At 31.2% G+C, this 15,472-nt stretch overlaps 1 protein-coding gene across 4 annotated transcripts in view; it reads left to right on the forward strand.

Annotated features, from left to right (window-relative positions):
• LOC143056928 (uncharacterized) overlaps positions 1–15,472 on the forward strand; it is a 135,991-nt gene that overhangs the window by 51,290 nt on the left and 69,229 nt on the right. Inside the window, exon 1 of one of the 4 annotated variants that reach the window (XM_076230135.1) lies at positions 7,944–7,991. The exons of the other annotated variants lie outside the window; for them this stretch is intronic. Within the exon in view, the coding sequence (XP_076086250.1) occupies positions 7,959–7,991 (33 nt within the window). The 5' untranslated portion in view covers positions 7,944–7,958. Of the gene's footprint in view, positions 1–7,943; positions 7,992–15,472 lie in introns of those variants that run through there. 4 annotated transcript variants of the gene reach the window in all.

A 15,472-nucleotide genomic window follows, 5' to 3' on the forward strand; every position in this document is an offset into this window, starting at 1 on the left:
TAATTCGGAAATTTTCAAAAGCGGATAAAAGAATAAGCCCTTGACACCATTTGCGAGTATGATGGTCTTGTGAAACAATGATAGTCCGTCGGAAGGGGGCGATAAATGACTGACCCGTGTTTTATTAAGAGAGAGCAATATCTCTTGCACATAAAAGTCACCTTTTAGATTTCGAAAACACACCCTCAAAGTGGAAACGGATTAATATAAGTTGTAATAACTTGTTTCCCAATCCACTATAAATAAATATGTTTAAACTAAAAGAAAAGACAGCAGAAAAGACAGTGGTTTAAACTTTTTTTTTAAATATCCTGTTTCAATCAAAAGAAAGAGAAAATAGCTTTGCTCCAAGGGGATACTAATGTAAATGAATATTATTTTTCCGTTTTAATTTAACTGTACTTAAAAAAAAATATGTGCCGCTTTTGCATTTCGGTTCTATACGTAGCAAGTCAAGCAAACCGCTACTATAAATTATGCTGTAATATGAAGCTGCACGAAATAAAACAAAGTACGACGTTATTTATACAATGCATGAAAAATAACGTCAAAATAACGTTACCAAAACTAACACCAACACCGTACGCGACGTCTTATATAATCAAAAAATAAATATAGCTGTTAAGAAAGTGAAGTTATAATAATAATATCGATGCATCACGCCTATTTTTTTCTTCTCGTGAGTCGTGGAAAAGTACTCAGAAATGAATGAGTGCAACTTTAATGCCTATATATAAGCATGCGGATTAAACATTTTGCAGTCATGAAAATGCCATTATACAAAAAGTGCGTCATGCCTTATGTAATCTCATTAAATAAACGGCGATGTTTCCATATAACAGCTTGTTCAAAGAAACAAAATATGCTTGGGTTAACTCGACCACTAAATAATCGTTTAGAGTGTATGCATTATGTATATAGAAGGCGTTCAACTCTAGTTAAGATACTTCAAGATGCCTATATAAGAGTTCAAGTCTAGAAACTTGACTGTGTACTTTTTTTGAATAAGCATCCCATTAAAAAAAGATAGATACTTGAACAGATTTGTTGGCGTTTTGTTTTCTTTTTTACCTCTTTTTTCTTTCTTTTTTGTTGTTTTTTTTTGTTTGTTTGTTTTTTGTTTGTTTATTTTTTTTGTTTGTTTGTTGTTGTTTTTTTAGGGGGGGGTTAAAATAATTAAATCCTGTTACCAAATCCAAACTTTTTAGTTTACCATACATAGAACACAACTTATAATTTGCCTGAGTTGCGAATTCTTTTTTTTTTTAAATTGTTTTATCTTAGAACAAAATCAGAGGACTACAGTAAATGTACCATTATTCTGGCATGATAATTTTTTTGTCTAAAACAAATTTTTTGGCTTCAGCACTTTATATATTAGCTAAGGACCACTTCTTATGCGGCAAAATCGTCAACTCTACATTGAAAAACACGATTCAATCAAATTCCAATTTGCTTAGAAAACTATTAAAGATCTAATCTTAGTCGTTTAGTCGATTTCATACGATTTAAATGCCCGAATGATTAGAATTTCAATTTCTGAAGACACATTCAAGTGAAATTACAGAAAAATTCTCTATTAAACCGTAAACTAAATTGTATTATGGGGAATGACAAATTTCTCTATAGAAATTTTCAAGTGGAACATGAATAATAATCAGAGAAATTAATTTCATCGATATTGTATGAATTTTAACGTGAATCTCATATAAGTGTTGTTTATTTTTGGAATAAATAATTTAAATGCGTTTCCGGCAGGAGGACTAATATTTTTTAAAGCCTCGTTGTGATTTTAATATTAAAATCGTTTAATTCTTAGTGATTTATTTAATTCAAGTATTTTTTTATGTTAAACAAATCAATTCCTGCAGTTTTACTGCATCCAATCACAATAGTTGAATAAAACTAAATACACAGCGCAAAGATCTTAGAAATGGAAGGGAATCTTAGTAACGTAATTGGCCGAGAACACAGTTATTTCGTAGTGCATTTCTTTTAGACCATAAATTCAAATTTAAAAAATCGCACCTGCTCTTTTTCAAAAAGATTTTTACAGTGTAGTGTACTACCAGTGAGACAAATAATATCAAAATTATAGAAAGTTCTACCAGCTCTAACTGAAAATATTGACAATTCTGTGGTAAGGGGGTGTAAAATTCAGTTTGACAGCTTCAGACGTGATAAAATTTGACCTTTTTATAACTGGACCAAATCACTACTTAACATAAAGATTCAGCACTTAAATTTTTTTTAACATGTAATTACATCCCCCTCCTTACAATTTCATGCATTTAACATCAAGAAATAAATTGAAAAAGTGTATTAAATAAAACATGCAAGTTATACACTGTTTACACTAGGGACGAAAACCAAAGGACGATAACTGTGTCCTTGGATCAATTAACAGTTGTTGTCCAATCGTTCGATGTATTTTATCATTTGTTTTTGCCATTTGATTTGGGACTTTCCGTTTTGAATTTTCCTCGGAGTTCAGTATTTTTGTGATTGTACTTTTTAATACATCTGAAGCCAATCTTGCATGATATTAAATTTACAAAGCGTCAAAAGAATTGAGAATGGAAATGGTGTACGGTTCAAAAAGACACCAATTCGATGGGGTTAAATGATTAAAGAATAATGCCCTTAAAAATGAAGATAAGGGAATAACGGGCAAAAAAATGAAGATTAGAGAAAAAAAGGGGTTAATTTTTTGAAGATTAGAGAAAAAAGGGGTGAAAATTAAATGTTTACAGATTAACAGACCCCCCATCCAGACCCTCCTTTATCAGTACAGCGAGAAATCCAGCGCGCTTCAGCTACATGAATAATGTGTACTAGTTCAGGGAAATAGATCTTCAGTGCTCTAAATGAATACAATGTTTAGTACTTTTAAAGTTTGATCAAATATCTTAACTATCAAATATAAAAGTAATTTAGAATTTTGAAATTTTATGTATTTGTTAAAAATTTCAAAATTTTTAAAAATTTTAAAAATTTGGAATTTTGATATTTTAAACTTTGATCAAAATTTCAAAAATCTAAAATTTGAAAAAAAAATTAAAATTTTGAATTAATAAGTGTTACAAGGACCATTTCGTAACTAAAAAGTAGAAAACAATTTAACGTTAGATGTACGAATACGTGTTCGATGAACTAATAAGCAAATGTTAATGGAACAAAAAGTCTTGCTTAGTTTTCAATTATAGGGCTATAACACCTCTCTATAGGACAATACAATAAGATTAATGCGACGTCGGACTATTTTATTCCCATGAAGAACTAAACTGTGAATGCTCATAAAGATATAGTAATGGTGTTAATTTTCAGAAATAATATTTTGTCCTTAAATAGTTATTGCATGGAATAGGATGATCTAAACAAATTGTAACTATTTGTTGTTTCTGTCGTGTCACCTCCAATTAGCGCTTTTGAAATTATTTTTATTGATTATAGTGCCTTTTGCAATCTTTATATAAATACATCAAAAGGAATACGATTTACTTTGACTAATGTATTTGATATTTTACATGAAATGGTTTCAAATTGACAATCTTAGTTATATTTATTCTAATGCAACTTTGTTTGCCCTGTCATACTTTTTATTTTATTTCAAATCGCTTCTAATTATTCCTATTGAATAAATATTGTCCTAAAAAAATCATGGAGACAATGATATGAAATACAAATCAACTATATATGTGTTACAGTGTTTTGAGAGAAAAAGAAGAATTATTAATATGACCTGGCAAAAGTTTGACGCTTACCTAAACAAATTCTCGAAGCTTGTCTTTTGAAAGGTAGAACCTCGCAAGGGTATGAAAAGTTTTCGTTCTCGAATTATGAGGTAGAATTTTAAAGCTATCGTATACAAATAGAACAGTCTTCCAGTTTGTCTCTTTTTCGTCTCTTTTTTGTTTAATTTTTACATGGCCTGCTTTGATTGATTGACGCAAATTGTTAGCCAATATATGAACGCTCGGATTAATTAAAGCCTTTCGTCTTTCGGGGTTGAACCTTGTAAGGTGCGAAACGTGCACCAATATTTGCAGGAGACTAATATATGTATAGGTCTGATTTTGAACTAATTTTTGTAAAGTCGAAAACAGATTCCAATTTCGTCAGCAGTTTGCTTAACTTCTACCAGGCCCTTACTTATTAATTGACACCAACTGTTGTCATACTATCAACGATTGATGTCACTGTAAAGACTTGTCTATACATCATAAATATTCATGTCTGTCTATTTTCAGTAAGTCAAATCACCTATTTCGTTTCCGTTCTGAGTTATATTGTCCGCCATTTATAGTGATAAATCAATAGCCATTTTTACTTATTATTTCTATACATTTGTTTGACATTAATGTAATATAAAGGATTATGCCTCTATTACCATTATCAATTCATACCATAGATTAGTTTATAATGACAAGTACGGGACCGCATGCCGGCTTTTTGTCGATTGAAATTTTTCACAATACAATCGTCATTTCATTGTCAAAGATGGGAATAATAGATGTTTTACTGTGAATGCACAAATCCACTAATTAGAAGTTGTCCAATTTTCTGCTCCAAAAGCTCTTACAAACAGTTTTAATGACAGGAATGGCTTTATAACGGTTTTTATCTGGGAATAAGCCGTATCGGGGTGGAATTAATGCAGCGAACAATAATTTGCGATGACTAGAGATGATGGTCTGCATATGAAATCAAACTGTTCGATATTAGGAGATTTTGTTTTGTCATGATAATTATTCAAGGTGTTAGATAAAAAGCAAAAAAGGAACTGGATAACGACGCACAATCCGGCATTATTGCATTGCAAAAAAAGAGGCAAAAGATATCAAACTCTAAACGATTAAATAAAAACGATCAATCATTTGCATAACACAACATGGAAATCTAAAGACAAAGCAACACGAATCTCACCAACATCCGGGTGATTTCATGTGCTCCAGAATAGAAGGCATGCAGTTCCTGTCCCAAATATCATCACCATTTGTGTACAAAAACGGACCAAATCTTATCCGATAGGTCATATTAAAAGAAACGAGGCAATGCATGACTTATTTGTTTCTGATTTCATGTGCTCCAGAATAGAAGGCATGCAGTTCCTGCCCCAAATGTCATCACCATTTGTGATGCGCATTTAGGAATAAAAGCGGTGATCAATCTTATCCGATAGGTCATATTAGATGAAAAGAGGCAATGCATAACTTATTTGTTTCTGCTTAATATGCAGTGGCAAATATTTCATGTGAATCCATGCAATTAAAACAAAATCAAAAAAAAATTTTAAGCATTTTATAGAGTAAAGATGCATATCTTCCTTTATGCACGTGCATGATTTTAGTTTGGTTTATCTCTATCTATATTCATCCTGTCCAATTATGTTATCCCTTCAAGAGAAATTTGCTCGAGTTAAAGATTGCATGTTAGTTTGTTTATTGAGCATCAATTTAGAGACTTTACTCGCCAACTTTGAATTACTTGTAACTTTTTCATTTGAAGCAAAACCATGCATCTCTTATGAATAAGACGGCTTTTAGGTATATCCCTTTTTAATTGTTGAGCTCCAGTTTCCACGTATTGGGATCTGGGTTATATTGAGCAATATTTTGGGGATATGGGCTTCACTGATAGAAATAGAGCTCCAGGCTTCATTGATAGGTTTCCCATGCCAGCTCCATCGGTATGGAAACTAGATCAACTTACTTTAAAATCAAGCGTCTAGGTGTTTAGCTCGTCTTATTAACGTTCAGTTATTTTCACTATTTCCACAAAGCTTTAAACCAAACTCACCTAATTAAAATAAGATACATGGCAATTATACTGTATTAGACTAACACAATAAAACGGTTTGAATGTTTTAAAGTTTGCAGTGCACTAAATCAGACATAAATCTAATCGGGCACAGGAAGGGAATTAAAATTTGGAAACCTAGACAATTTCAACTTTAATTCTTCTAACAAGACAATTGAAAATCAATCATTGAGAGAATTGTCTGGTACTTTTCCACTTGGTTCGTTGCTTTTTTGGAGTACCAGACGGCTAGATATACTCTTATTTCAAAAGTTCTTTTTGAAGAGAGGTGAGAGATACCAAAGGGACATTAAAATTCATAAGTAGAAAATAAACTGACAAAAAAAGAAAGACCTACAGACAAACAGCAGCTACACAAAACACAACCTAGAAACTTAAGGTGGTACCTAACACTACAGGGAGATAACTCTGTAAAGTCAGCTAAACGTTTTAATTACGTTGTGTTGTAAAAGGAATAAATTAAGCTTCTCAATGATCAAAATTTGTGTTTGTCAAATTGCTATATAACCAGTGTATTTTTTCTGACAAAATGGTTGGTTCAAAAAAAAATTAATTTTTATATTTTTATTAAAGTCTCAAAGTAAATACTTTGACAAAATTTTATGAAAATTATACGAGCCAAATTAATTTTAGTGAAAGTGTTGGGTACCACCTTAAATACTGATCATCATGAACCCTACCAAAAACTTAGAGTGATCCCAGGTGCTTTGTATCATTTTTAAGAGTAACACATCAAACCAACTTAATGAAAGATTTATAATTTTGAAAATCATCACTAGAGTCTATAGATAACTAAAATATGTAATAGCAAAACAGGAGATGCTGTCTGGTTTCAGAGTTTTTGTCCACGTTGAAAAAATGCTTTTTTCTCACAAACTGTTTAAACGTTCTGCTATATGTTTGTAGCTTTTAAATTTTTTGTTGACTTCTAGAGTTTCTTTTTTCCTTACATGTTTTGTCTCTTAATTGGTACAGTTAAATTGAGAGTTTATCAGATGCTTACAAATTTATACATATATTTAAGAACCTACTTTGAATCATAATTTTGGACTTTTCAATCAGATTGACGCTAGAGAAAAAAATATGTGTGTCGTGATGTTTAGGTATCAGGCTTCGTTAATTGTTTTAACATAGCAGTCATGAATAAGAAATCGTGAATGTAAATTAGTTTTACTTTACTTGACTAATACTTTTGATGCTTTGTAAGTTTGCTTGGGTCCTTTTTTTTCTAATCTCTTATGACATATCTTATATGTTTCTATACATATATAAAAACAATAATTAACTTAATTTACCAGCCAAATGCTCATTTTATTACAAACTTTAGAAATAACAATGAGTTATGTGAACGGCCTAATAAAACATCAACTCTCATTATAATCAAACACATAGAAGATAATATTGACGTCCAAATTCTGATTGTATCTTGTTTGAGAAAACCGGAGGAATCCCGCGGAATCAGGTAACTTCATTTCCTGCTTGTCGTTAAATTAAAACTCCGCGTCCGTATCTGATGTTTAGTAATGCACTTTGTTTTATATTCTATTGATTGTGGCTTTATTTAATAGAAGAACACACTGTGATTTCAGATTCCATTGTTTTGAGTTCTTTACCGTTAGATCTAATAGACATTTTATTTAGTAAAGGGTTCTTGGCATATTATATGGTTGTTTGCGCTTTGCCGTATTTAGCCATTTGTTTTTATTATCACAGAAGATTTGACATTTTGTAAAACACTTTGTATTTATTCCACGAGTTTTAGATGACAGAATATATTTCTTGATTTCATTGCGATGTCGAGTTGCATGACTGAAAGACATAAAATAGTTTGGATTTAAAACAATAAAGATTCTCAAATAATTTGCACTAATAGGCGCCTATCTATGAGGGCTTAATAAGTATTAGGATAAACCAAAGTGTAATCCGAAGTGCAACTGGATTTATGTTCTGACCATTTACGTCAATTGGTGGAATTCCGTCTTTTATAACTAAATAACAGTTTACAGTTCGACCTAACAGGTCGTTATAAAATAAACCACGAATATGAACTGACACTAAGTAAGACAAATTTGTCTGGTTAATATAAAGCAGCTTTGATTATATCAATAAACCGGAAGCTGTATATACTAGTAACCAAAATGGCCGCTGCTGTCCTAAAGTTACTTTTTAAGGTATGGTACTTTTTGTTTTTATTTCATTAATAGAACACATAAGTATGTGACAGTTTAACAATGTTCTGTAATTAAATTGAAACTTTTTAATTATTTAAGTTTGCGAATTTAAATGATTGCTCTGTAGTATGTACCATTGAATTATTTATACTTTAATAATTCTGTTTTTGTTTTGTTGTTTGCGGGTAACTTTATTGATGTGCTCATTTTTTTTAATTACCTATTTTGTTTGATAGGGATCGTTTGACTTTTGTTCTTGAACCTGTTGATTCTTTTCTTTTGTACACTATACTTTGGAGCAAAGGTTGACATTTCCTGTTCGACACAGTGTGCCAGCTTCATATACATTCTGTCGCCAAAAAATGTCCACCTTAAAAACATGTAAACAATAGAATGACCGCATTCTGCCAATAGAACGACATCATTCTAACAATAGACCGACCTCATTCTGACAATAACAAGACCTTGTCTATGTTTGAAACACTACATAATACCAAAACAATTTTAGCTAAACTATTTATTCGAGTAATTATTTTGTATCAAATTTAAATTTAAAAACTATTAATTTGTTATTAGCTTTGAATTGTCGATCATCATTAGAATAGTAACATGTTTGCCGATCACAGTGTAGCAACATGATTGACGATCATCGTTAGGTAAAGACCAATGATTGTCGATCATCGTTAGTATGGACCAATGGTTGTCGATCATCGTTAGTATAGAAACATGATTGCCGATCATAGTCTAGCAACATGATTGACGATCATCGTTAGTATAGACCAATGATTTTCGATCATCGTCAGTATAGAAATGTTTGTCGATCATCGTTATTATAGACCAATGCTTGTCAATCATCGTCAGTATAGCAACATGATTGTCGATCATCGTTAGTATAGACCAATGATTGTCGATCATCGTCAGTATAGCAACATGATTGTCGATAATCGTTAGTATAAACCAATGATTGTCGATCATCGTCAGTATAGACCAACGATTTTCGATCATCTTCAGTAAAGAAAATTGATTGTTAACTCGTGTTTGCTTAACGTTCAGTGGCAATTATTTCATGCATATTCAGGATAAGAAAATAATAAAAATTGATACAAAAAGAAGGTTCTGAAAAATAGGATGAAAGGAGAGGGAATTTATAACTGGGAATTGAATTAATTGTATATAAGCCACCTAGTTATACCCGGGAACCCTAAAGAGTTAATTGTTACATTGTACATAGGTTTAAGATGCATAGAAAATATCAGCTAATCAAACGAAACATTTTATTTTCCTTTTCCATCCAGATTTTCAAATTGCTGAAACAGGATTTTTAATTATTCTTCTGTTTTCTTTCCTATGATTTGATTGGATAATGTTACAAATCATTAATTTTCTTTCAACATGAGAAAACATTGATTTGTTGGTCAACTTTACAAATAAACAAACTCAACTTCATTATTCTGTATACACACTTAGGCGTAAATATACTTTTGACATTCCCAGAAACTTTAAGAGGTTTTGCTCGTCTTTAAAGTTTATGGAAAAGTAAAATAGTGGAAGCACAGACAACGCAAATCAAAAGATAAGAAAACAAAATGAGTATTCGAACTTTCGATCAAATATTTTTAAACTTTTGAATAAGAAACAAATTGAATTTACACGCCATTTTTCATATATACATGTGACTGAGTGACTGACCTTGGTAACCAAGGTTACAAACACGGATTCAAAAAAGTACAAAGCAACAAATGTTCAGAATAACTCTACAAAACATTATTTCCAGAACTTTGTAGTTTAAAAAAAAAGGAATGCCATAATATTCCACTCGTTAGCAAGCTATTTGCTAAATGGCCTTTTCAACATTTCCATATTTTACTGAAATCAATGTCTATAATATTTGAAACTAGTGATGCAGTCCAGATCTTAGTCATATTAACGTTTATTAGATTAATAAATTGCTATACAAAGACAATAATATTCTTTGAAGTTAAACATAATGATGAATATGATTTTTTATCAATAAATGGTCTTTCCTTGATAAAACTTCATCAGCAGCTGTACGTCAAATAGTTTTTACGTGCGGTTACTTAAAGAGGTGTCGAATCATTCAGTGACATCACATTTTGAACAATTGGAAATATTTTAAAAGCAATGATTTCTTTGAACAATTTTAACTCGTACACGAACCATTTAGAGACAGAATTGTATTTAGAAACATCGCATTGAAGTTACCAAACTATAATATATGACCATTCACAGTTCGGTTTAACACTAAAAACCAAAAAAAAAAATATATTGTTCTGCTTTTGTGCCAATTGTTATTTCATTTGCGCCACAAACCATATGCAAATATGCAAAAATTAAACATTTCATTTGCGTTAATAATACAGGTAAATAGTAATGTAAAAATTGTAAAAATGGGAGCAAATGAAAAAATTAAATTTTGCACAACACGATAAAAGTCTTAAAATATGAAACGAAAGGTCCAAAGTTTTATATAGATAAAGCCATACATTTTGGATATATTACATAGATTTAGGAAGATGTGTTATGAGTGCCAATGAGACAACTCTCAATCCAAATAACAATTTGTAAAAGTAAACCAATTATAGGTCAAGGTACGGCCTTCAACACGAAGCCTTGGCTTACAGCGAACAGCAAGTTATAAAGGGCCCCAAAAATTACTAGTGTAAAACCATTCAAACGGGAAAACCAACTGTTTAAATCTATATAAATGTCAGACTAGAAGGGCAATTGCTGAAATTTTATTCACCGATAATTGGCGAAACTTTACTGCTACATATAATCTTTTTTTTATATAAATTCTGTTTTGTTTTAAATTCTATAAGAGATTAAATGGTATAAACTTTTTTTTATAAATGGTATTATATATTTCATTTTTATGAACATTTTGATGGTCAGATCATATAATCACTTTGAATTATACAAATATAATGTATGGATTATAATACTGAAGTAATAAATAAAATATTAAACATAGCAGCACTTGGATAGAAAGGAATAAAATGTCTGGATTATAATTCTAAAGTAATAAATAAAATATTAAACGACGAAACATTTTGATTTTTCAAATAAAATGTTTGGATTAAAAGTTCTGAAGCAATAATTAAAACGTTAAACATCATAACACATCATTCGTGCAGATTATCTTTGCAAATTGCATGTTGTTAAAATAAAACCAAGCAATGTATGTTTAGAATTTAATTAGTGGACTTTTCGCCTAATTTCAAAAGAATCAAAATCATATTCTTCACGCACACTTGGTTAGGTTTTGGGAATTTCCTCTTGTTTACTTTGTTTTTATGCTATTCTCTGATTCAATAATATTTATTCAGAAATATAGCGCCATGAAATATGATCTTTGATACTAGAACTCTTTCTTTATCAATTGTAATTTCATAAAGCATAGTTGCTGTCAAATCAATGTTCTTTATAATTCCACAATAGTATATTTCATATGCCACTTCAAGTAAATTCGGCGTAGGACCTGTAATCCCAGGCGGAATGATATTGATTAAATCATATATCATTGCGCCACATGAGATTACACGTCCTGTTAATCTGACGTAGACGACGTTCCGAGGTGACTCGAATGACTTTATAATCGAAATTCGGAATCCCTCTGGACCTTCTTACTGTCGTTTTAGTGCGTAGTAAAACATTATTCATCAAATAAATTCAAAGTTTAGAAGAAAATCTTTCAATCGTAAATTAAATTGATTGAATATTCCTCCCGAGGTCGACGTGTTTCATTATTTTGCCTTTAAGTCTAGATTTAGCGGAGATTTGTTTAAAAGAGCAGGTTTTCCTCTGTCAAGAATTGTCTCAAAACTCAATACGCTAAAAGGGTGGTTAAGATAATACGATAACATAGTTTAGGTAACAAATAGTATGCATATGACATCATTTGCGGATTAATAGGTATATTTAATAGTGTGTCTTTCTATGTTGTGATATTATACTATTGTTTCAGAAAAGAAAGAAGGTTTTACACCATTAAAATGTTTAATCCCGCTGCAATTGTTTGCACCTGTTCTTAGTCAGGAATCTGATGTTCAGTGGTTGTCGTCTGTTTATGTGGTTCCTTTGTGTTTCCCGTTTAAACGGTTTTACACTAGTATTTTTTTAGGCCCTTTATAGCTGTTTTGTGTGAGACAAGGCTCCGTGTTGAAGACCAGATCTTGAACTATAATGTTTACTTTAATAAGTTGTGACTTAGATGGAGAGTTGCCTCATTGGCACTCATACCACATCTTTTTATATCTACCAACTGCATGTGCAGTTTTGTTTGTTGATTAAGAATGCACTTGCCATTTTAAGTTCAGTGGTTTCAGGGGGACAACTAATGCTTCTAGTATATGACTTGCATGTGTTGGAACCCCCTTTGAAAAAGGCAGGTGACGCGTTTAAAGTTTTCTTATTGTATTTTCATGAGGACAGTAGTCATTTAAATTTCAAAATTTGAAGTAAACATACACATTTTCAATCCTGGCAATATCAAGACAAAGACTTGACAGATCTGACAATACTACATGGCTGGAAACTTAAACTGATGAAATGTAATCTTTGTCACTGAATGAGTTATTTAATGACCACTAAAAATGCGGATATGCTTCGCAAGTCTAAAATAAACTCCAAAACATTCTTTAAGTTGTTCTTTGATATAAAAATTCGAAAAACATGATTGTTTATTTCGCTTTGAAAACCTTGCAACTTATTATTTTAGGTCAGCTGAAGAAAAAAAAACATTGTTTTTTTTACCAGGTCGTAATGTAAAGTAAAGTGTCATAATTTTAAATGAAAATAAGTAAACTGATATAACAAAAATTGTAAAATCGAAGTAGAACGAGAGAACGGTGACGGCTAAATACGTTGAAATGTAGCGATCTATAATTCCTTGTGCCAAAGTTTGATTTAATGTGAAAATGTATAATTGCATAATATTTAAACCATTGTCATTAAGAACCATGCTGTAATTGTTCATGTGTATTTAAATTATTCAACACTATCTGTCAGAACAACCCAATTTTGGAGACGTTTTCCTTTTGCCCTTCTAAACGATCTATTTTTCTTTGTCAAGTTTTGAAAATAAAACAAAAATACAAATACAAATATGTGCTATAGTTTCATTAAGATAATGACAAGTGTGGTTCTGCAACATCAGTTTAATCAAATTTTGACTATGATGAAAGTTTCCCATGGGGCTAATGCGTTTCTGAACCTTGACTTCCTCTTATGATTAGATAGCAAGTCAGAATGAAACGCAAACGGATGTTAAGCTGGATTCTGTTATCTTTTGATCGTTTAGTTTAATGATATTTTCATATTCAAATTCCATGTGGTCCAGAAATTATGCAGCAAAAAATTCCATACGATAAACTTCTAAAAATAGAATATTAAATAAATGAGTTTAAAGGATTTACATGTTGTTTGTTTTGTTGATATGGAACGCTACTTTTGTACATATATTCATAATTTCATGGCATTCAAAGCAAACAGGTCCTTGCCATTTTTGCAAATGACCTAAGCGATTCCTAAACGATAATTGTCTCGTTTCCCTCAAGTAAAACTGCAAAATAGTGACGAAAGTATGAACAAACCTTAGGGACATTCGAACTAAGTAGAAAACAAACTAACAACGCATTACAAAAAAACGAAAAACGACCTAACAACGCCTTGACAAAAATATGAAAAACGACCTAACAACGACAGTTTACAAAATACAACATTGAAAACTCAAGACTGAGCAACACAGACCCAACCATAAAAGTGGATGATCTCAGGTCCTACGGATGTTACTATATTGGTATCAAAAGTTTAATATTAATTCCAGGGATCGCAACATGCACGTGCTTTGCGAGTTACAATGTACCTTTATCAGCAGTTCTCGAAACCAAGACTTCTATTACCTAAAAAAATCAACGTTTCACAGCTTTTATGTTGAAGGCCGTTCGTTGACCTATATTTGCTAACTTCTGTGTCAATTGGTCTCTGTTGGAAAGTTGTCTCAGTGAAAATCATATACCACATCTACTTAGGAGATAACTGTATTGTATTTTAAGCTCCGACGGCATCAATTGGGGATTTGATGGTCGCAAATTAAGTTTACTGGCGACGCGTTAGCATTGATGCCATGTAAGAAAGTCACGTTATCCAATCGAAATGAACGTTACAACGTTGTTGCATTAGAGTTATTTTTATAATGTCATCTCCCCTTAGAAGATGAAAACAACGACATAAGTTGCATGATATCTAAATTGAAAATGCAATCAAATAAATCATGAAAATTTACTTTTTATTTTACCCTCAAAAGACTTTTTAAAAACTCACAGTGCCCTTGTTAAATTTGAATGACAATATTGTTAGAAAAAAATCTGATGCAGTTGTTTCGAATGCTTAATATGCTGTTTCCTACATTGTCTTCAGCAAACATGCAAACATTATTTTTTTTTATTCTAACAAAATTATTTGATGTTTAAGAAACAATGGATTTACAGCATGTATAATAACAATGGCGAATGTATAATTATCGCCACGGTCTCTTCATTATATATAACAATATTGTTTTTGTTTCCTACTTATGCAAAGAACCAATTATCAACATTGATGATTGACATAATAGAATTAATTTAATGTTCTTACAAAATAATCTACACCGTTTCAAAATGGTATTCTGCGATCGGAGAAACGTTTATATCTTTGTAGTAAAACGGGGATGTTATTCTTCTGAGAAGGAGTGCAATGTTACATAAACAATTAAAAAGAAAGAAAATGTATCAAACGGCAAGCTAAGTTGTAATTAACCTCGCTAGGATTAATGATGTTATCGCTTCACTATCACTTAACATGATGCATGTGTTAAGGGGCTGTTCGATTGATTTATTTTTCACAAAATATCAGTCGTTATAGAACTGGATTTTTCCCTCTTCTCTGACAATGTTTCTGTGTCATGAAACATCACTCTAAAGGAACGAGAATAACTAGACGTTGATAAATTACTCATTACGAGTCCTGTTTTCTTTCGGAAAATCACAGAAACGAAGAACCCTTCAAATTAAAGAAGTTGAATTTAGTAAAGACAAAAAAGACAATAATGATTATATTGATCACCATTTCTTTTGCTGTTGAATCTTTAAATCTGAAACCCATGTCAATGCAATCATACAAAATATGGTTATAAGGTCTCGTGGATAGCACATTTTTTTAATCAAGAAACAAAACAACCTACAACCGAAGACCCAAACTTAGTACAGATCTGCTCTGTAATTTTCACTAAAGGACAATGGTATTCTTCCGGGGGGAAATGAAAAGTGCGCATGGGTTCATTATGAAACTACTTTGTTAGACAACATTATGTGAGAACGAATTTTATAATTTCTCCTATCATTTATACAAATAGATAGCTTTATGCTATTTCATTGAATTATTAAGTCGTCATTATTTTAGTAATTAATGTTATAAATGAGTAT

The sequence above is a fragment of the Mytilus galloprovincialis genome, chromosome 13 (assembly GCF_965363235.1).
Source record: "Mytilus galloprovincialis chromosome 13, xbMytGall1.hap1.1, whole genome shotgun sequence".
Taxonomy (NCBI): domain Eukaryota; kingdom Metazoa; phylum Mollusca; class Bivalvia; order Mytilida; family Mytilidae; genus Mytilus; species Mytilus galloprovincialis.